This window comes from Mirounga angustirostris, unplaced genomic scaffold (genome assembly GCF_029215605.1).
Source record: "Mirounga angustirostris isolate CCGP_5_RB_7025 unplaced genomic scaffold, mMirAng1.0.hap1 SCAF_4, whole genome shotgun sequence".
Taxonomy (NCBI): Eukaryota; Metazoa; Chordata; class Mammalia; order Carnivora; family Phocidae; genus Mirounga; species Mirounga angustirostris.
In genome coordinates, this window is record NW_026991712.1 from 65,679,739 (window position 1) to 65,703,125 (window position 23,387).

The window sequence follows — 23,387 nt, forward strand, 5'->3', positions numbered from 1 at the left end:
TTTTCCTTTGTCTTCTCAGTATCATCCTTTCTCATTTTTTCCAGGGCATACTCTCACTTCTTTCTCAGTCTCGGTGTTTCCCCTCCACCCTCTCACCCCCTCCTCACTCCAGCATTCTCGGCTCCTCTCTCCTCGCCTCGGCCCGGGACAGCCCTCGGGCCCCGCACCTGCCTGAGGAGAGCCCCAGCCGGGCCCTGCCAAAGGACTGGCAGTGACGTAGCAGGGAGGACGGGGTCCGCGCGGTCCGCTGACGTCACTGCCGCAGCGGTCCCCAGCGAAGTCCAAGAATGGGAAATCGAGGAGGGAAGCACAGCGGTGACCCCGCGGTTAAGGCTGAACGCTGCGAGTGCGCCGCGTGCTCTGGGTTTCTGGGGTCAGAAGGGCCAAATATCGCTTGTAGCGCAGGCTGAGCCCACTTCACAGCCTCAGCGCGCTCGAAAGCAAGAGTTTAGCTTAGATAAGGGGAATGTCCCCAAACGGTGGGGCCTCGTGCGCACGCGCCTTGGGTGGAGGGCAGATAGGGGAGAGCTAGGGGGAGCTGCGAGTTGATTTTGGAGGGGGCGGAGGGAGGGCGGCGTGTGGCTGGAGAGGACAGAGACCGAGCTTACTGTGCAGAAGTGGAGGAAGGCGGTTGCCGCCACCCCCCTGGCCCCCCGCCGCTAGTCCGTCTCCCTAGGCGCTGCGGAGGCGCGGGGCCTGCGGCGCGGCGTCGTGACGTCACGGTGGCGGCGGCCGTGGTTGGCGCACGGTCCGCGGCTGCAAAGTGTGAATTACGCCGGGCTCGCGCCGGCGGCGGAGTGAAGTCAGGCTCCGGGGGAGGGGAGGGGCAGGACGGTGGCGGCGGCCCGAGCTGGTGGCTGGTCCCAAGCGCCGCGCGCTCTGGGTCTCGCCTCTGGGTCCGGCAGTCTTTTCTTGCACCGCTTTCTTCTGTCCTTGCTCCGCTTCTGCTCTGCCCTCCCCGGACCCGCTCCTCCCGGCCGAGGAGCCCCGGGGCGGCAGGGTTCCCCCTCCGACTTTGCCTGTGCTGCCCCCGCTTGCACCCCGGAGCCGGGCGCGCGCCGGTCCTCGTAACTGTCGCCGCGGCCGCCGAAGCGTCTTCCCGCCGGCGGCCCGGGCGGAGTGTTGGGGTGGGGAAGGCGTGAGCGCGGCTTCCCGGCCCGGGGTCGGCGCCCGCCCGCCCTGCCCCCGCTTCGGCCCGGCGCCCCCGAGCCGCGGCCCCTTCCCAGCGCAGGGGCCGGCAGCCGCGGCTGGGCGGGCGCCGGGCGGGGGCAGGGCGGGCGTATTCAATGGAAGTATGTTACCAGCTGCCGGTGCTGCCCCTGGACAGGCCGGTCCCCCAGCACGTCCTCAGCCGCCGAGGAGCCATCAGCTTCAGCTCCAGCTCCGCGCTCTTCGGCTGCCCCAATCCCCGGCAACTCTCACAGGTAATTGCCGCCGCCGCCGCCGGGGACCCACACTTGGGGGCTTCTCTCTTTTGTTTCCCTCTTGCCACCCGGGTTCACCTTCGCGACACCCCCAGTCTCCTAGCCGTTTACCTCAGACCCAGCATTGTCCATTGTTCGGGGATTTCTAGGCTGGCCCCTCGACTCGAGAGCCTTTTCTTTTATCCTCGAGCTTTGCACACCCAGACCCCCGGCCTTCTCTGATTCCCCCCGCCCCCCGCCGCTCAACCCGGGTGGGCTTTGGGAGCCCTTCAGACCTTCCCCAGGCCCGCCCCCCTCCGTGCTCAGCGGTTTAAGCTTCGAGAAGGACTGCCTCCCTTTCTCGAAGTCTGGATCTTGAAGTCAGGCTCTCTAACCTTAGTTGTGGCCTCGGGCACACCTGTCCCCCTTCTCCCGTGCACACACCTGTGCCGCGTTTGCGCCTCGCCTCCCCCCTGCTCCCGCGCGCCCCGTGGTGTTCGGATGGTCCTGCGGTTCTTCGAACAATAGGCCAGTTCCTCGTCGCTGTTCCCCAGCCCCTTTTAGTTCTGTGGATGGACCTTAAGTGCTGTAAAAGAAACAAGAATCGGGAGTGCTTCCCCGAAGAGCTTCGGTTTTTGCAAAGTTGATAACCAGGAATCAGTTTTGTTTTTAATTTGATGAGGAGATTTTAGGAGAGAAACTACTAATGCGCACTCACAGGAAGACTTTGTTTTGAATGGTCCAATACCAGTTGCTCCTGAGAATTTCGGTTTTTTTCTATGGTGATGCTGTTGGCCCAATTCCTTAGTTCTGGGTGATTTTGATTGCCAGGTTTAAAACAGGCAAAAACAATTTTGCTTATATCTGAACCAAGCGCCCTCCATTTCTGCTGCCAGAGTGTTACATGTTCATGATCAATTTTTAATTCAAATATATTTCTTTTTCCTATTGGTTAGTATTAGTATCTTTTATGAAGCATATTTTCTCTGTCCAATTATATTGTAAATATCTTGAGCCGGGTCTGTGTGCATATATATTTTTAAATTGGTAGTGTGGATAGCACCTGGTAGAGATTTTGCTTATGATAGGTGTGTCCAGTAAATATTTGTCATTTGCTTCTTTGCCTAAATGGTAGAGATAACAAGAGACCATCTGGATTTCTCTGTGAATTGTTTTTATTTAAAATCAGGCTTATTTCACAGGACAAGATGGTGTGCTAGTGAGGTCAGAGCCAACTTTTATGGTTTACTATAATAGCTTAAATAATACTACGTTGTTATTTTGAAAGTTAGGTCCATGCTCTAGCTTTATAGTACTTAAGCTTAAAGCATTTTCAGGTTCCAGAATTAATGTTGAAGAAATGTTAATGCATTGCTGGAAAAGGTTTTTAATGGTAGTAATTAAAGGTTTTTAACTGTAGTAACTTTTTTCACTTCACAATATTATTTTACTTTCTCAGATCACAGGCACATAACTAATACCCATTTCCAGTTCAGTATAAATAATAAGGATGATCAGTAGTCTTTTATAAAATTATAAAATACAAATAAAGTTACTTGTGCTCCCTGAGAAAATGAATGAGAAAGGAGATTCCAAGAGCATTAAAACAAGGCTGATACCAGGGTTTTACCTGTTGTCTTAATTAATCCTCAGAGACCAATTTTAAGCCCTACTCCTTCTTGACTCATTTCCTAGCCTTAGGTTTAAATGGGTAATGGAATTTTAAAAATATGATTGTGGCAGATAAAGCAAATATTGTAGAGTCACACCAAATTTTGCTAACTCCTAAAACTTTAAAAAAAAAAAAAAATCTATACCCCAAAGTGAAGTATATAGAAACTTATGGAAATTTGGACAGAAAGTTTCTTGAATTATAACATTTTTTCTAATCATTGTTGCGCAACATTAAAATGATTATAAACTAACCATGGGCTGAAATGGGTGTATTTATCATTACCAAGACTTGGACTATCATTTAATACTAAAACATGTTGCTAGTGATTTCTCTAGGGCTAGAAGGGAATGTGTAATAGAAAAAAAAGAGAAAAGAAAATTTGGGAATCTTATTCAGAGCTTTATACAATAAATGTTTGGTTAAATCCCTTGAATTTTCAGTTCCTAAGTCTAAAGCTACAGAAATTTAAAAAAACTGAGGTGATTTTGTAGTTTCATTTACTACCTAAAAAAATCCCAAACCTGGTTTTCTTTTTTTTTTTAGATGCTATTAAATTATTATTCTGAATCTTTCCATTTTAGAGTTTGTTCAAAACTAGCAATCTTTTCAGTTCTTCAGTTTCACCGTAATATTAGAGACTATCTCATAGTAGGTACTTAATACTTGTTGGATGAGTGAATAAGTAATGAAGTTATATCTGACTGGGCATCAGTTTTAAATATGAAAATAATGTAAGGACTTTTATCAGGGTATAGCAGTAACTCATTTATCCGGAACTTGGTTTAAAGAGGTTCAGGAAATAAGCAGAAGACTGAGCAACCAAAATATAGATTTGATGATCCTCTCAAAGCCTGTGTGTTTTAGGCAAAATTCTGACAAATTTGTGTTGCAAGCAACATCAAATTTGAAGGGGTTGGAGGCTGCTACAATTAGGTTCTCACTGATACTTGCAAAAGTTGACAGCGGACACACCAAAGCAGGAGATCAGAAGAAAAACTGTTCAAAGCCAGCAACTTTTAAAAGGGAACCCTGGGGACATACAGTTTAGGAGCTTGAGTGTTGTACAACACAATGATTATTAGTCAAAATAGTACTTAATTGAATCTGTTTTTAAAAATTGAAAGATCCCACTTAAAAAAATCTCCATGCCAAACAATTTAAGTGTTGGTGCTTACATGGATAAGGGTGAGTTGTCTGAAAAATTCATTTCTGTGGAATACCAACTGTCCCAAGAATGCCAAGTAAATGAGGCATTAGCTTTTGTTTTAAACCAGGTCATGTACTACTTTCTCAAATGATTAATATGAGTTCTTTGAATTATTTGAAAAATCAGAATAATAAGAGAAGCTTGTTTTTGCCATTTTAGGATATCTGTTGTTGATAGCTGAGATTAAAGATTTATCTTGCAGAATAAAGTTCTTATTTAGATAAAATATTGTGAGGGCAGAAATTGTCTTGTTTGGGGTGCCTGGGTGGCTCAGTTGTTTAAGCATCTGCCTTTGACTCAGGTCATGATCTCAGGATCCTGGGATCAAGTCCTGAATTGGGCTCTCTGCTCAGCAGGGTGTCTGCTTCTTCCTCTCTCTCACTCTCCCCCCCCACCCCAATAAATAAATAAAAATCTTTAAAAAAAGAAATTTCTTGTTCACTACTGTGTCCATAGTGCTTTATATAGGTCGGTGCTTGGTAATGTGGAAGTTGAGTTTGTGTATTGATGACATGCCAAAGCACTGCACCTGTGATTATTTTAGTCAGATTTTCTGTGCACTGGAGAGAAATATTTGGGTTAGAAATTTGTGATCTGATTTTTTAAATTTATCATAAATCGATGGTATATATTATTATTGAACAAAATATTGGGGTCTCTTTCTTGAAGACATCATCTTTTTAGAGTAGTTTCAAGTTCACAGCATAATTGAGTGCAAGGTAAAGAGATTTCCCATATGCTTTCTGGCCTGGTACATGCATAACCTCCCCCATTATCGGCATCCCCCCCCCCCCCCCCCGCCCCTCCGAGTAGTACATTTGTTGCAATTGCTGAACCTACATTGCTGCATCATTACCACCCTGAGTCCATAGTTTATATTAGGGTTCATTCTTGGTGTCTTTTTCTTTTTTTTAATACAGAAACTATTCCACAAATATTTACTGAATACCTTCCGAGAATGAGACTCCTTGTGATGAGTACTAAGAAAATGTAAAGAATTAGTAATTGAAAAAAAAAATCACTTGGGAGCCTGCCAACCTAACCAAGTTTTTCTTTGATGCATTACGTTCCTTATACATAAACATTTTTTACTTGTAGTCATAGTGTACGTCTCTGTTGTCTTTAGCAATGTTCTTAGTATATGACAAATTATCAAGGTCCTATATGTGCCAGAACAGTTCAAAATCCCTTGGATAAAAGTTGATTCTTAAAGAAGCTTACAGCATTATGTTGGGGAAAATGGTATGATTATATGTCACATAATTTTTGTATTGGAGTTATCAAGGCATAATGAGACTACAGGAAGGTATACCCAAATTTCCTGGGTAGATCAGGGGAATCCTCACATAGTAGTTGAGGCTTAGCCAAAGCCTGAAGATGATGTAGATGTTTCTAGATAAATGGGTGCATGTAGGGGGAGGAGGACAGAGGATGGTCTGGGAAATTATGTAGGTCAGCACTATCCAATAGAACTTTTTGTGATAATGGAAATCTTCTCTGCAGTATCCAGTGTAATAGTCACTGTCCATATATACCTAGGTAAGCACTTGAAATGTGGCTAGTCTGACTGAGGAACTGAATTGTAAATTCAGTTTTATTTAAATAGCTGCATATGGCTAGTGGCCACTATACTCTCAGAGAACAGTATAGTTTTATGTATACTTAATGATCATTAGTAGTGATGTCATGTTGATCTATGAGTACCACATTATCTGAATGTTGAATGTGAGAGCTATTTCAGGTCTTGATGTTGTGCACAAAACTTTAACACCTTCTTGCATGTTTGATAAAGTCTTTAGAATGGTATCACTAGGTCGGGTCAAGAGGTAACATTTTTTGGCTTTCTAGAGTGCTCTGTCCTTTTACAGTACTAAGATAAATGATTATCAATCATCTCCAATCATATGTTACTATAATATATAAATAATAAGCTATTTTATAAATGTTTTACAAACATTTATAGAAATGTTTTATGTTAGTAGATGCACTGTGGTACGCTGAGTTTGTTTCAACTTAGACTAAGCAAAAATATACACTTTCTGAAGTGTTCCTGTGCATTTGCATTTCCTCTTTTGTCAAATTTCATTTGCATATATTGTGCTCATTTGTAAGGACTGTTGTATATCTAATGTCAGTTTGTAATTGTGCATTATTCCAAATTACTGTTAGCATAATAGTTGCCTCTTCACAAATCTACATTCAGAAGCCAGTACAAGGAATAATGTGAATAGTCGGTGGGATGTCCTGGGAGTGGCTCAGTTGCTGAGACCTTCCTCCTTGTCTACTCCCAAAACACTTGTTTTGTTGGGATCTTGGTTTCGTTATTCTGTTTTCAGAAATGTTTCATACTTTGATTTAATTTAATAACATCATGTTTTGGCTTTTACTTCTGAAGTAATATATATTTATGCTATAATTCAAATATATGTTCAAACAATATTAATGTAAATTTATAGTGTATTTGGAGTGTTGTTCTGATTGAGGAGTAGGGTGTTCAAATTGCTAGTTTATAAGTTTTCATCAGGAACACATTTAGTCTATGGGACGTGATTGGAAGAGGTTTTAGACCTATGCCCAGATTTTGTTGCTTTGTTGCTATGCTTAGAGTTCCATCAGCTGTACATACTACCTATTCGAGAATTCTTTTTTAAACACAAATGTCCTGCAAGAGGTAAAATATTAAGCCTTTTCAGGGAGTTACGAAGAGTAGGGAACTCAACTTTGGGTGGAAAAGAGAGGCACCATCCATTCTCTTTGAGGCAATTTGATAAGATTTCTGCTACTACTTTAGTGTAAGCTTCAACCATTCCTTCCTTCCTTCCCTTTTTTTTTTTTTTTCTTTTCTTTTCATGAAGAACCAGAGGTAATTTTAGAGAATTAACGTCTTTCTAGTGATGGGTATAGTGACAAGTTTGGGAAGAGAAGAGCTAAAGAAAGAGAAAGTTGATAAAGCTTAGCTTAATTCAGATTTTTGCCTAGGACTATTAATATCCATTTAGTTGGAGTAAAGACACTTAGGAAATTCAGGTGATAAAGAACCCTCATTGCATGCAGATCTTAAGGAATTTAATTTTCTGTACCAAAGACTGTGTTTGTGTTTATATAAAATCTAATTTTGTTAGAAGTACCTTGATTAAAGATCTTTAAGATCTGGGCATTCTTACATTCCCTTTGGCCATTCCAGAAAACTTCAACAATTACTTTTTAATCTTCTAATTTAGCAGCAACTTAAAACTTTTTTATTCTACAGATTGCTCAGATCTTATGATTAATTTGAATTGAGAGAAAAGTGAGTGTTTATTCTCTCCCACATTTAAATAGCCTGTTCTTGCCTAAACACAACATAGACTTTGTTGATTTTTATATTGTTGTTAAATATGTCTTTCAAAGGTTACTCACAGATAAATGATACTCACGTTTTTGCATTCAGTTTTACTATATGAGGTAGTAGTATATGAGGAAAGGAACAAAAACTACATTTGTAGATGAGCCTTTGAAGCTTGCAGAGCTTCATTTTGACTGCTGGCAGGTTCCCTTCCTAATGGACCTGTGCCAGTGATCTTGTGGTTGAAATCAGAAGTTTCTCCTGCTTGTAATTTTGAGTAGGAATTTTGGATTACTGCTCCATGCCTCCACCTGCTGGTAGGGAGGGCTCTTCGTTTTCTGAAGATGATGGCGAGAGAGAGGAGAGGCTGAAAGCAGGGCAGGGAGAATTGGGGGAAGAAGGTGAGTTGTTAATTGGTTAACTAAGTTTCAGCAAAGCCTACTCTGTCATTCATGTTTCGGATAGACCAAACTCGAGCTCAAGACCATGTAAAGTACTCGATAAATGGTGCTTAAAGTTTCAGTGATAATTGTTTTCATTTGAGTACCTCACATGCCAGATACTGTCACTGATGTTTTTAATCTTTACAAAAACTCTATGTAAGTGCTATTACTCCCATTTTTACCTTTTTTTTTTTTTACAAGGAGTAAACTGACCTTAGAGACAATACATTATTTGCCCAAGGCATCACAAGAACTTTGAGAAGCACCTGTCATGTTCCACACCCTTACTTTTAACCTAGCCTGCCTCGGTGAAGGTGAGTAGAATATAGTTAGTCTTTCAGGTTTATGGATTATAGATTTTTGTTGGCTCATAGATGTGGATAAGGAAAACACATTTGATGATTTCAGGTAATTATTTGAAACGATAACCTTTATTCTGGTCTTTTCAAATCGTATCTGAAGTTTGTTCCAGATGCCACTTTCTAGGAGGATATGACTAAGTTAAATCATACTCTGAAGATAGTTACCAAGATGATGAAATGATTTGAAAGCACGTTGTTTGATATGTGAGTGAAGAAATTGGAAGACATTTAGCTTGGAGAAGGGAAGCCTCAGGATTTGGGCCAAGAAGCTGGGGATGGAGGTAGAGGAGTGGTTGGTGAAAGGTGATGGAGCATTGCTGTCTTCCAGTATGTGAAGAACTACCACGTGAATGAGAAAAAGGAGGGGAGGATTAATTTAGATTTTGATTGGTTGCATGTTCTTGATTGCTATACTCTTGTTCCTACTTTGTGAGGGCAGTCACTAATATACAGGAGAAGATACAAGCTTAAAGATGTCACTTGTCCAAGGTAACACAACTAGATAGTAGAAGTGGATTAAACTCTGGTTCATTCTGACCTGGCCCTAAAGACTATGCATTCTCTTCTTCCTTTTACGACACGGGAAAAGGATATTACTGCAGAGAGTAGAATAGGACGAATAGGTAGAAACAATAGGGAAATAGGGAGATCTTGTGTTTAATCACACGAATAATTAAAGAAATGTAAACTAAAAGAATGATAAAATAAGTATATAACGTGAAGATTACACAATGCTAGTAGAATATATGTAAATTTGCTGAAAAGTAATTTAGCAGTTGAATAAAAAAATATATTGCCTTCCTTTATTTTAGTACTGAGTATTTACAGTTTGTCCCAATTTTGTTTAAAACTAAATCAAAATATATACATATGTATACACCATGCATACTCACAAAAAAAGGAAAAATAAAGCCAGAGGTATCCCCCAATGCTAACTGAAGACATCTCTGGATGTTAAATTATAACTAATTTTTAGCTCTTTGTTTAGAATTTTGTGTAATTTTACCAATGTTCTTTTTTTAGCATGAATCTTCTTTTTAATCACAATAATCCTAGAAAAAGTGAAACAAGTTATATTTGGGCCCAGATCTCTGACAGAGATGTCCAGAGAAAGAGCAGGCTACTTCATGAGATTTTAAATTGAGACAACAGCTTGAAAGATACCTGGGTAAGGATATGGTCAAGGGGATTGACTCTTCTGGTTCCTTCCAACTTCATGATTCTGTAATTTCTTTGGGTAACTCAATTATATGCATTACAGGTATTTTTGTATACCTCCAACAATTATAAAGTAGTTTCATCTCCATGGGAGATGTTGAGAAGTAAATTTAAGTGTAATTGTTGTTAGAAAAACAAAGCTGGAGGTATCGCAATTCCAGATTTCAAGTTATACTACAAAGCTGTAGCACAAAAACAGACGTAGATCAATGGAACAGAAAAGAAACCCCAAAATAAACTCTTGATTATATGGTCAACTAATCTATGACAGAGGAGGCAAGAATATGGGAAAGAGACAGGCTCTTCAATAAATGGTGCTGGGAACACTGGACAATTATATGTAAAAGAATAAAACTGGACTACCTTTTAACACAATACACAAAAATAAACTCAAAATGGATTAAAGTCCTAAATATAAGACCTGAAACTATAAAAATCCTAGAAGAGAATACAGGCAGTAATCTCTTCGACATCAGTTGTAACAACATTTTTCTAGATATGTCTCCTTAAGCAAGGGAAACAAAAGCAAAAATAAACTCTTCAGACCACATCAAAATAAGCTTTTACACAGTGAAGGAAACCATCAGTAAAACAAAAAGGCAATCTCCTGAATGGGAGAAGATATTTGTAAATGATATTTCTGATAAGGGGTTAATATCCAAGATATATAAAGAGCTGATACAACTCAACACCAAAAAAAACCAATCCAATTCTTAAATGAATTAAGAAATGGGCAGAGGACCTAAATAGACATTTTTCCAAAGAAGACCTATAGATGGCCGACAGACACATGAAAAGATGCTCAGCGTCACTCATCATCAGGGAAATGCAAATCAGAACCAATGAGAGATCACCATACACGTGTCAGAATGGCTAAAATCAAAATGACAAGAAATAAGGGTTGGCGAGGATGTGGAGAAAAAGTAATTCTTGGGGCGCCTGGGTGGCTCAATTGGTTAAGCGACTGCCTTCGGCTCAGGTCATGATCCTGGAGTCCTGGGATCGAGTCCCGCATCGGGCTCCCTGCTCGGCAGGGAGTCTGCTTCTCCCTCTGACCCTCCTCCCTCTCATGCTCTCTGTCTCTCATTCTCTCTCTCTCAAATAAATAAATAAAATCTTTAAAAAAAAAAAAGTAATTCTTGTGCACTGTTGGTGGGAATATAAATTTATGCAGCCACTGTGGAAAACAGTATGGAGGTTCCTCAAAAAATTAAAAATAGAAATACTGTACGATCCAGTAATTCCACTACTTGGTATTTACCCAAAGAAAACAAAAGCACTAATTTGAAAAGGTATATGTTTCTTGCAGCGTTATTTACAATAACCAAGATATGGAAGCAGCCTAAGTGTCCATTGATAGACAAATGGATAAGGAAGATGTGGTTTATACACACACATATACACACAATGGAATATTGCTCAGCCATAAAAAAGGATCAGCTCATGCCATTTGAGACAACATGGATGGACCTAGAGGGTATAATGCTAAGTGAAATAAGTCAGAGAAAGATACATACCATATGATTTCACTCAGAAGTGGCATCTTTTTTAAAAAAAGAATAAAAAGTAGAATCAGACTTCTAAACACAGAGAACAAACTGGTGGTTGCCAGTGGGGAGGGGAGTGAGGGGTTGGGCAAAATGGGTAGTGGGAGTGGGAGATACAGGCTTCTCCAGTTATGGAATGAATAATTGACAGGAATAAAAGGTGTAGCATAAGGAATGTAGTCACTGATATTGTAATAGGGATGTTTGGGAGCAGATGGTAGCTACGCTTGTGGTGAGACCAGCATAATGTATAATCTTGTCAAATCACTATGTTGTGCACCTGAAACATTGTGTGTCAACTATACTAAAAAAAAAAAATAGTATAGTTAATGTTTTGAAGAGCTATTTGATGATAGCTCATGAGGAGGCCATAAACAATGACCATGGCACAAGGACTAGAGAGTTTATGATTTGATGTGGGAGATTAAAAAAAAAAAAAAAATTCCTACCTTTTTAGTCTGGGAGACCAGGTAGATCATGAAGCTAGTAACAAAAATACAGATAGGAAGAGGAGGCAGGTTTTGTTTTTCTGTGTGTGTGTGTGTGAATGTTTATGTGGGGCGGGGGGAAGAGATAATAAATTTGCTTTGAGAATGCTGAGTTCAAGTATCTGGGGAGCATCCAGGTGGGAATATCCAGTAGGCAATATCTTAGGAAGGTTAGGACAAATGATACATTCTAACTTTCACTATCAGGGTTTTTTGCTCATATACCCCTCCAAAGAACTGGAAAAACAACAAAAAACTATATACCTTCTCACACATTAAGAATTTTTCCTCTAGGGGTCCCTGGGTGGCTTAGTTGAGCATCTGACTCTTGATCTCAGCTCAGGTCTTGATCTCAGGGTCATGGGTTCAAGCCCCACATTGGGTTCCATGCTGGGTGTGGAGCCTACTTTAAAAAAAACAACAAAAACAAAAACAACTTTTCCTCTAAGTTTCAGTATTTGTAAATGATATAATTTTTGGTGTATTACTTAAATCACAATTTAAAATACATCCAGGGAATTTTTAACAACTTGATATTTTCCATCATCTACTTAAAAAAATATGTGAACAATATCTTAATTTTAACAGTCAGAATTTTTATATTCCTTATTTTTCTCTTGAACACCTATTTTTTCTGTCACTACATATTATCTTTTATACTTGAAAGCATTTTACCAATCACACATCATACTTTTCAACAATGAAAGTAAATTCATGAATTTAGTGAATGGGAATAAAAAATGCATTGTGTTAATTGTCACCCAGTTCTTCTAAGTTCTGTGCAAAAACAATTATAATTAAAACCATTTAAAATTTCCTATGTTTGGGGTACCTGGGTGACTCAGTCAGTTAAGCATCTGGCTTTGGCTCGGGTCATGATATAAGGGTCCTGGGATCGAGTCCTGCATCAGGGAGTTCTGCTTCCTCTCCCTTTGCCCCTCCCCCTGCTCATGCTATCTCTCTCTCTCTCAAATAAATAAAATCTTAAAATTTTAAATTTAAAATTGAATTTTCTTTGCTCATAAGGCTGTATCAAATTTATTTTGGTTTCAGTTAGCAATACAGTTATAGCCAGTAGACAAAACAACATATGAATTATAAAATTTAAAAAGTATTAAATAAAACAGTAAAATTTTATTAGAAATGGATTCTATTTTAAATTATTTCATAATTATAGTTTATTTATAAATACTATTAGAGAAGATGGTGTTTTGCATTGCTTTTCTTCCTCTTTTATTTTAATAGTGGAAATATTGAGAAATCTCATGAATAAAAAGGGCTTTATTTTAGTAATATCACCCGTTCTTCCAACTTGACAATGAAGTGATCGATAATCGAGATTATTTTTATTACTTAGTGAAGCAACAACTGGATTTGGTTTAACTTCTATATTCATGGAAGTCAGAATTGGTGCCCCCTTTACTTGAAAAAAAAATTGGATATCCCAGTCTGTAGAATCATTAACTTTGTCACCATGGGTATTTTGAACTCTCATTTTGGCTCGTTAGATGTTGTTAGACAACAGCTCCACAGTAAGTATAGGGAAGTGTTGAGTGTTGCAGGTTCCTCTGTGAGATGGTAGGGGGAGTAGAGATGAAAGGGGAGAGGAGGTAAATGAAAACTGATATACTGGATTAGCAGAATGGTTCTAGAAAATTGTACATATGGAAGTTGAGAGCTGAGAAATCAATTTCTTTGAAACTCTCCATGCTCTTGTACTTTTTTTTTTTAAAAGATTTATTTATTTACTTATTTGAGAGAGGGAGAATGAGAGAGAGAGAGAGAGTACATGAGAGGGGGGAGGGTCAGAGGGAGAAGCAGGCTCCCTGCTGAGCAGGGAGCCCGATGCGGGGCTCGATCCCGGGACTCCAGGACCATGACCTGAGCTGAAGGCAGTCACTTAACCAACTGAGCCACCCAGGCGCCCCTCCATGCTCTTGTACTTCTAAGCGCTGTACATGCATGCCCCAGTTTGTAGACCACTGGTTTACTATATTTCACCTTGTTATTATCTTGTTGCTGTATTTTAGCATTTTCCATAGACATATAGAAATAATACTTCATACATCAACTTCTTTTTCCCTGGTATTTGCTTGCTCTTAATCCTAGGTCTTCATACTTAATCATTTTAGGACTTCTTTGGAAATGGAATCAGAATATTAATACTTGAAAGGGACCCTATAAGTCATTTTAAAGATTTGATGGTTGAGATTTAGAAAGGTTAAGTGATTTCCCCAAGATCCCACAGTTAGAAAGTGGAGAAGTTAGAGTTTTGAAATTAGTTCTTCCCAACTTTGTTGCTTTTCTCACTGTATCCCCAACTTCCTTGTAAAAGGATTGATCTTTGAATTTCCTTAAATAGCAGTCTTTCTTTACTGACCATTATTCTTTGAGTAGCAAAGCATCTATGTATAGTCCAGTGATTATTTGAACAAGTTAGAGTACAAACATATTCAATTTAAAACATATCTGAGTTATTTCTTAAAATGTAGTAAGAGATAAAGCAAAACCATTATTGAAAGTATAATGGGCCAGGTGGGAAGATTCCATTTGATTTGTTGAAATGAGATTTATATGCAACAGGAATAACCTTTTATAAAGAAAGATGTATTCCACCTATACTTGAAAAATTAAGAGTAAAGCTTTTTTCACATTGAGGAATAAAATAATTAATATTCCTGATATACAAATTGCTCACTCTGTAGCCTTTTATGTATGAAATGGTAGGTGATGGAATTTTTTGATAATTTTTTTACTTTCTTCATTTACTTTTTCCTTGAATTCTTTATAGTGAACATTTTAAGAAAATTCTAAGAAAAACAGTGAAGCTATTCCAAAAAGCAAACCTTTTTTAAAGACTTAATTTTTTTGGAGCAGTTTTAGGTTCACAGTAAATTTAAGAGGAATGTACAGAGATTTTCCATATGCCTCCAGCCCCAACACATGTATAGTCCTCCCCCATTATCAACACCCTCCACCAGACAGCTACATCTGTTACAATTGATGAACCTATATTGATAATCATGCAAAGTCCATACTATACATTAGGGTTCACTCTTGGTGTTGTACATTCTATGAGTTTGGACAAATATATAGTATGTATCCATCATTAGTAGTATCATACAGAGTGTTTTCATTGCCCTAAAATCCTCTATGCTCTTCCTAATTATCCCTCCACTGCAGCCCCTAGCGACTACTGATACTTTTATTGTCTCTAGTTTTGCTGTCTTCAGAATGTCATATAGTTGGATTCATATAATCCCCAGCCTTTTCAGATTGGCTTCTTTCACTTAATAACATGCATTTAAGGTTCTTCTCTGGTTTTTTATGGCCTGATAGCTCAGTTCTTTTTAGCACTGAGTAGTAGTTTGTTGGCTCAGGATGTACCACCGTTTTTCCGTTCACCTACTGAAGGACATCTTGGTTGCTTCCAAGTTTTGGCACTTAGGAGTAAAACTGCTACAAACCTCTGTGTGCCGATTTCTGTGTGGACCTAAGTTTTCAACTCCTTTGGATATATACCAAAGGAATGTGATTGCAGGGTCATAGGGGTAAAGTATGTTTAGTTTTTGTAAGAAACCACCAACCTATCTTCCAAAGTGGCTGTACTATTTTGCATTTCCACCAATAATGAATGACAAGTCCTGTTACTCCACACCTCATCAGCGTTTGGTGTTGTCGGTGTTTTAGATTAGCTATTCTAATAGGTGTATAGTGGTATCTCATTGTTGTTTTAATTCGCATTTTCCTGATGACATATGATGTAGAGCATTTTTTTATGTTTACTTGCCATCTGTATATCTTTGGTGAAGTGTCCATTAAGGTCTTTGGCTCATTTTTTAATTGAGTTATTTTCATATTATTGAGTTTTAAGTGTTCTTTGGATATTTTGTATAACAATCTTTTAAAACATGTGTCTGGCAAATATTTTTTCCCATTCCGTGGCTTGTCATCTCTTTCTCTTGACATTGTTTTTTTGCAGAGCAGAAGTTTTAAATTTTAGCGAAGTCCAACTTATCAATTTAATTTTAATGCACTGTGCCTTTGGTATTGTATCTAAAAAAGGTCATTGCCATACCCAAGGTCATTTGGGCTTTTTTTGTTTTCTTCTAGGAGTTTTATAGTGTTGTATTTTACATTTAGGTCTGTGATCCATTTTGTTAATTTTTGTGAAGGGGTTAAGGTCTGTGTTTAGATTCATTTTTTCATGTGGATGTCGAGTTGTCCCAGGACCATTGGTTGAAGAGACTATCTTTGCTTCAGACTACCTTTGTTCTGTTGTCAAAGATCAGTTAGGTATATTTCTGTGGGTCTGTTTCTTGGCTCTCTGTTCTGTTTCATTGATCTGTTTCTTCTTTCACCAGTACCACACTGTTTTAATTATTGTAGCTCTATAATAAGTCTGAAGTCCAGTAGTGTTAGTCCTCCAGTTTTGTTTTTCCCATTCAATATTGTGTTGGCTACTCTGGATCTTTTTGCATATTTCTGTAAACTTTAAAATTAGTTTGTTGATATCCACAAGATAACTTACTGGAATTTTGATTGTAATTGCATTGAAACTAGATCAAGTTAGGAAGAACTGACATTTTGACAATATTAAATCTTCCTATCAATGAATATGCAATAACTCTCCATTTATTTAGTTCTTCTTTGATTTTACTCATCTGAGTTTTGTCATTTTCTCATATAGATTTTGTGCATATTTTGTTAGATTTATACCTAAGTATTTTTGGGAGTGATAATGTAAATGGTATTAAGTTTTAAATTTTAAATTTCATTTGTTCATTCTGGTATACAGGAAAGAAGTTATTTTGTATATTAACCTTATATCCTTTAACCTTGCTATAAGCACTCATTCGTTCCAGGAGGGTTTTTTTTTTTCCCTATTCTTTCAGATTTTCTACGTAGACAGTCATGTCATCCATAAACAAACACAGTTTTATGTCTTTTCCTATCTATACCGTGTTTCCTTTTTTTGTCTTATTACATTAGCTAGGATATGCATTAGCTAGGAAAAGGAATGGGAGAAGAAACATCTTTGCCTTGTTGCTGAAGGATTTTTTTAACAGCATAAGAGAAATAAGATCTATAGGGAAAAAGAAAAAGACCTATAGGAAAAAATAAAGACTACTCATTAGAAAATTGGCAGAAGACTCAGCTCCAGGAATAAATACAAATGTAGGAAAACATGTTTACGCTAGTAACAAAGGAAATGCAAAAAAAAAAAAAAAGAAGAAAGATAAAAAGAAAAAAAGTATTTTTGGTGAGAGGAATCATATTTTCATATTGGCGAAGACTGACAAAACCCAGTGTTAGCAGGGTATGAGAAAATGGGTATTCTTATATACAGAGCTGGGAGCATCATTTGATTCAGCATTGTGGGAGGGCAGTAGATCTTTACAAATCCAAATTTTAAGTGTGACTACTACCCTTTTTGTCATGGAATTTGTTTAAAGGGGCAGTTGCAAAAATTTGCTAAAACGTGCATAAATTATTTTGGTAACAATTTGCAACACTGGAATGATGGATATTTAGATTATTTCAGTGCTCATCAGTGTGGCAGTTGGTTAGAATATGTTGTTTTAATTCAGCATAAAACCCTCTCCAGTAAAATGATGCTGTATATCCATATTCATCTTAGAAAGGTATGCATAACAATTTGGGGAGAATACCAGCTGCAGAGTAGCATGTGTATTAGCCTGTTTATGTAGCTTTCTACATAACATCTGATTTTTGTAAATAAAAATATGAAAGATATACACCAGTACAAGTCTGACAGGTTGGTCAGCAAAATGTTAACAGTGGCTATCTTTGGGACTGGGACTTCTGGTGATTTTTACTATCTTTGTACTTGTGAATTTTTTTTTAAACAGTAAAAATATATCACTTTTGTAATAAGAGAAATCGGTAAAGCTATTTTTAAAAAACTTACCATTAAGTGACATGTCTATTATGTAGAAATAATGAAGGTCTAGTTAGCTAATAATTTAGTAAGTATAAATAGGTGGGTCAGAAGTGGGTTGTTCAGTGGCACATAGTAGGTATTCAAAGTGGTTTATTAAAATGGAAGTACAGTCCTTTGATGTATGGAGGAATACACTGCATTTTTAATGGGAAAATGAAGTAAGTTTGGTGGCAGATGGTTTACAAAAACTATTTTGCCTATTTCAGAACTGAGAAGGTAAGCTTTCTGCTATAATTTAATTTATTCATGTATTTAAGGGTCTCTCTATTAGCATAACATTTATAAAATGTAAGAAGTGGTCAAGAAGATTTATGACCCAGAATCAGAACGTTAATATTAGAAGAGACTATAAAAATCAGTTTCCTCAACATACAGATAAGTAAACTGAAACCACAGAGGTTTTAAAGGACACACAGAGGCAATATAGAAATCTCTTCTGTTGAACATCCATTTTGGCTACTCAGTTTTTTGTTCTTGTTTGTTTGTTTTTTTTAAGATTTATTTATTTATTTATTTGACAGAGACACAGCGAGAGAGGGAACACAAGCAGGGGGAGCGGGAGAGGGAGAAGCAGGCTTCCCGCGGAGCAGGGAGCCCGATGCGGGGCTCGATCCCAGGACCCTGGCATCAAGACCTGAGCCGAAGGCAGACGCTTTAACTACTGAGCCACCCAGGCGCCCCTTGGCTACTCAGTTTTTGCTTGAACATTTTTGGAATGAGATTATCACTTTATAAGGTAATCCATTGTGGTGTTGAATGGCACAGTGGGTTAAATAGTGTCCACCAAAAATTCATGTCTACTTGGAACCTCAAAATGTGACCTTATTTGGAATAAGGATCTTTGCAGATATAATCAAGATGAGGTCATATGGGATTAGGACAGGCCCTAAATCCAATGACTGATGTCTTTCTGAGAGGACACACAGAGACACACGCAGGGGAGGCCACGTGAAGATGGAGCAGAGATTGGAGTGATGCAGTTTACAAGCCAGGAACGCAAAGGATTGCTGTGATACACCAGAAACTCCTAAGAGGCAAAGAAGGATTCTTCCCTGAAGCCTTCAGAAGGAACATGGCCCTGTCCTGCCAACACTTGATTTTGGACTTCAAGCCTGCAGAACTGAGAGAAAATAAATTTCTGTTGTTTTAAGCCACAAAGTTTGTGTTATTTCAGTAGCCCTAGGAAATGAGTACAAATGGCTTTGATTATTTTAAATGTATTTGTTCTTTCAATCAGCAGACATTTACTGAGCACATTTATATGCCAGGTACTCTGCTGGGTGTATCTTGGAGCTTGGTCTAGTAGGAAGGACAGCTTTGTAAATATAAAATTGCAGTACACTTGATACATGTTCTCATTAAGATAGCATATGAAGTTTAGTAGTGGCCCAGTTGAGCTGGGAGAACCAGGGCAGGATTTAGAAAGAGAAACCTTTGTGCTTGGTTTGAAGATAGAGCTGAATCAGCCTCTGTGGGAATTCTGCGCAATTCCGCCCCCACTCGTGCTATCAGTCCTGCCTAGTTAAGGTGTGTTTGGCCTGCTGTGATAGCATCCTGTCACTAGAATTCTCTCTCCTCAGATCTGTTGAAGTAATTTTTTAAATGCAGTCAGCTCGTGCCACTTGCTGAAACATCAGTGGGTTCTTATCACAGTGAAAATAAAATTCAAACTCCTTTTCGCGCTATGGCCCCATGTAATCTCACACCTGCTAACTTTTCAGTTCCCTCCTTCCACAGTGGTCTTTTTGCTGTGAACACGCCAGGTTTGGTCCCATCTTTGACTTTGCTCTTGTTCTTCTCTCAATCTCAAGATCTTGTCATGGCTCCTTGTCCTTCCGGTCGCACCCCACTCTGCAGAGGAGTCTTCTCTGACCACCCTATTTAAAACAGCACCCCACCCCCAGCTGTCCTCTTACCTTGTTTTATTTGTGGCACACACCACTAACTCGACTGATTTGTCTGTCTCCGCCTTCCACCCCCACCTTACTCCCCACCCCTGCCACCACAGAATGTGTGGTCAGGAAGCAGGGATCTTGTTTACCCTGTTCAGTGCCGTGTCCCTAGCGTGCAACACACAGGAAGTGTTCACTACAGAAGGATGAAGAAAAATTTTCTCGTTTAGTCTCATGCTGTCATGTCAGATCATGTCACCATAACTGTCTCTGGGATGAATCCCAGATTGTATTCCTGTAATTTCATTTTATAGTCCCACCTACTCCCTCCCCTTAAAATTCCACCTTCATCCTTATACCCTTTCTGAGCTGCCCACTGTAGTATGAAACTATCTGAATCTCTAAATTTAGGTAATCTTATTTAAGAATTCTCTGAGGTTTAGAAAACTTGCCCAAAGTAACACAACTCTAAATGGTGTTTCTAGGATTTGAACTTAGATCTGTCTTTGACTAGCGCTCCTCTCTGCTGTACTTGAGTCGGGGGCTGAATGCTTTTGGTGAGGGGGAGCTAAATATCAAGGATTAGAATAGGAGCCCTCTCTTATTTGGAATAGAAATAGCAGATACTTATTTGTTTCTTTAGGAAGAACTGGGTGATATTTGTTAAAAGGAATTCTAAAAAGAAACTTGAATTTTTCGGGGGAGGGTTAAAGTTAATACATGCTTATTTAAAAAATGGAATATACTAAAAAAAAAAAAAAAAGGAAAGTAAACACCACCTGTCGCCCTACCACCCAGAAACACTGTTAACATTTTAGAACATATTCATCCAATCATTTTCTGTGCAGAAATATTGTGATGTCATTTTCATATACAAGTTTTTCTCTAAATTTTGAAATCATTTCCTAATGTAATTACTAGATCAGAGCATACTGTCAGATTTCCTTTCCAGAAAGGTGGTATCGGTTTATATTTCCATGAGCAGTATGTGAGTGCCTTTTCATACCTTGCTGATATTTTTAGTTTCCATTTCTTGCATTTTTATTGATATTAAACTTGAAATAGATGTTTATTATTAATTACCTGCTAGCTATTTTCTGTGGCTTGTCTATATCCATTACCTATTTTTCTAGAACTGAAATGTGAACTTGGAGGCAAAAAATTTCATGCTTGGAAAAGTATATTGAAAATGATTGACTTGAGATTTTCTGAATGTACTACGGAAGCACTCACTGTTAAAACAGCACACAATCTCTCCCTCAAGCAATATTTTAAATTTAGTGATACTACCTCAGATTTTTTACTAGTAAGAAAATTGGAACATAGAACTCATTTTACATAGCTTTTCTAAAATCTCAGTTTTTAAAGATAATGTCTCTCTTACATTTAAAAGGTTTTTTTTAGTGGCTTAAAATATAACATGAAGGAGGACAAATTGAAGATGAAAGCAAAATATATATTACCTGACATGTGTAGAACCAACATTTTCATTTTTCCTTTGTTTCAGAGTGAAAATACTCAATTCATTTTCAGAGAAAAACTTTCTGGAAGTGACTTCAAGGATTTTTGTGGTTGGCCTCAGCTCATCTCCAGTTGAGGTGTAGTTCTGATAACTGTCGAGGCTTTCCACACATACTTCCCCATCAGTGGTTTTTAAATTTTAAATTTCCTTTAGAGCAGGATTCATGTGGGCTATGCAAGAAAAGCCATTGAAGATAAAAAAATAAAATTTTAGAACTTATTTTAGCCTTATTGTTTTAGATCCTAATTTTATTCATGTTGCATAGAGTACATAAAAGTAGATGTATACAGTTCATAAATAAATGCATTACAAGTTTGGAGACCATTACCTCAGAGCATCTGTTGATGGCTATGAATTCTTACACACACACACACACAAAAGCCCCATATGTAACATTTCAAAGGGTTCTCAGAGTCCATTCATCATGATACCCATTTAACCATAACCTTCCTTACCTACTGAATCCATTTAGCTGCAGTTTTTTGTCTACTGATTTGTTATTAACTATCTCTGATTTCAGTCCTTAAGGTTGCAGCCCAGGATTAAGTGTCAAAACACCTGGCCTTATACACTGATCTGTCCTGACTTCAGTTTGATTAGATTATGAGCGCCTTAAGAGTGGACGCTGTTTATTTAGCTGTGTTAAGCCCAGTGCTTCACACAATGTAGATACTCAGCAAATGTAAGAAGTACGTCAGACCCTTATGAGGTTCTGTCTGTGACTCAGTCCTAGAGTCCAGCTTTCTGCTTTATGCACCCTCCTTCCCAACCCCCCCTTCCCACAGTGCCGCCTCACACCCTGCTGTGCAAGCTAGTCATTTCTGTCTTAAAGCCTCTTATGCCATCTCAAGGTGGTCACTTTTCACTCTTTGATGGCTGATGGATTTCTGGAGAGTGTCTTGAAGTGGTATTGGTTCTATTCCCTTGTGATAGGTTAGATCCCTGTTGTTGAGTAACCAGATGACTATAGGCAGCCCTTATCTTCAGTATTGTGTAGGACATAATCCTAGGTCAACCTCTTTGTTTTTAGGATAAAAGTATGGAACTAGAGAGTACCAAACCAAGAGAAAATGGCTATAAAATGGCTATAAAATTTCCTTGTTAGGAACTAGACTGGTTTGTTCAGGTAGAACACCAGGGATAATAGAAATATAGGGTGGCCCCATATGTAATTTGAAGTTTCCCTGGAGCCACATTTTAAACAATAAAATGAAAGAGGTGAAATTAGTTTTAGTATATTTTATTTAACCAGCTATATCCAAAATATTAACATGTAATCGGTATTAAAAAGATGTTAATGATGTATTTTTATCATTTTATTTTTGGAGAGCACATCTCAGTTCTGACAAGCACTATTTCAAGTACTCTGGAGCCACAAGTGGCTGGTGATTCATGTTTTGTGGTACATCTTGTTAGAGGGAGTCAAGGCCACTTTTTTTGTTAATAGACAAATGTGTAGTTATATTTTGTAGAGTTCATGTACATTTCCCTTGTTCAAGCCTTAAATTTAATTATTGGGAAGTTTGGAGGTATCAAAACACTGTATAAATTAGCTGCATTTTTAGAGGTATTGTATAGTTTAAAATATGAGAGGACAGCAAAGTTTTTAGCAGCTCTATTTTGCTTTGGGCTGGGCTGTTTCAGTTTCTTGGGTTTTTTTGGTGGGGGTAGCTTTAATCTTAAAAGCTATGCTTTTCATAGTGGGGCCAGCTTTCATCCTTCAGATATATTTTTAGGTTGATGGAAGCTGCTGGATGAGAAAATGCATAAAGCTTTTTGTTGGTTTTCCATTATATCCCTTTGCATTGAAACTTTGTTTCCTCTTAAGAAATACAAATATAAAAGATGAAGCGAAAAGCCTTTTTTTTTTTTATTTTAAGTAGAAAAAGTTTAGTTATACAGAGTCAGTCTTATTTGGCCAAGGTTCCTAGCTAGTAGTGCCCTTGAGGAACATAAGTAGATAATTTTTCATTTATTAAAGAAAGAATACAGCGGCTGGATTGCAGATAGGCATCTTGAATTTGAACATTGGCCAGAGGATCCATGTTTCATACAAATATAAAAGTGTATAGGTTAAAGATTCCTTAAAACATTTAATTAACCAATTTAATTAAACAGTTTCAACTTTTGAAATTATCAAAATTAATATTTTTGAAAGTTTGAAAAGGAAAACTTATAATCCCACCATAACACCGTTATTTTTATGTATTTGCCATTTTTACATACATATTTTAAGATAGCTGTGATGAATCAGTACATTTAATTTTGTAGCTTTTTGGAATGTGTTTCTTTTAAAAGCATGGATTTATAATGTCACTTAGTAATATAACATTTTATTTT

At 38.2% G+C, this 23,387-nt stretch overlaps 1 protein-coding gene and 1 long non-coding RNA gene across 5 annotated transcripts in view; both read left to right on the forward strand.

The window, feature by feature from the left end:
* Positions 1–257: 257 nt before the first annotated feature.
* Positions 258–23,387, forward strand: part of PDE7A (phosphodiesterase 7A) — a 114,239-nt gene continuing 91,109 nt past the window's right edge. For 3 of the 4 annotated variants that reach the window (XR_010410678.1, XR_010410677.1, XM_064588272.1), the window contains exon 1: positions 258–1,424. Coding sequence is in view for 2 of the 4 variants with exons in the window: in XM_064588272.1 (XP_064444342.1) it covers positions 1,287–1,424 (138 nt within the window). In the remaining 2 variants the exon portion in view is untranslated. The remainder of the gene's footprint in view (positions 1,425–23,387) is intronic. The other variant, XM_045896476.3, reaches the window with a different exon arrangement.
* LOC135364104 (uncharacterized) lies at positions 6,252–22,569 on the forward strand. Its single transcript, XR_010410679.1, has 4 exons — positions 6,252–8,011; positions 8,255–8,367; positions 9,439–9,583; positions 18,155–22,569. It is a non-coding gene; the product is annotated as an uncharacterized LOC135364104 (long non-coding RNA).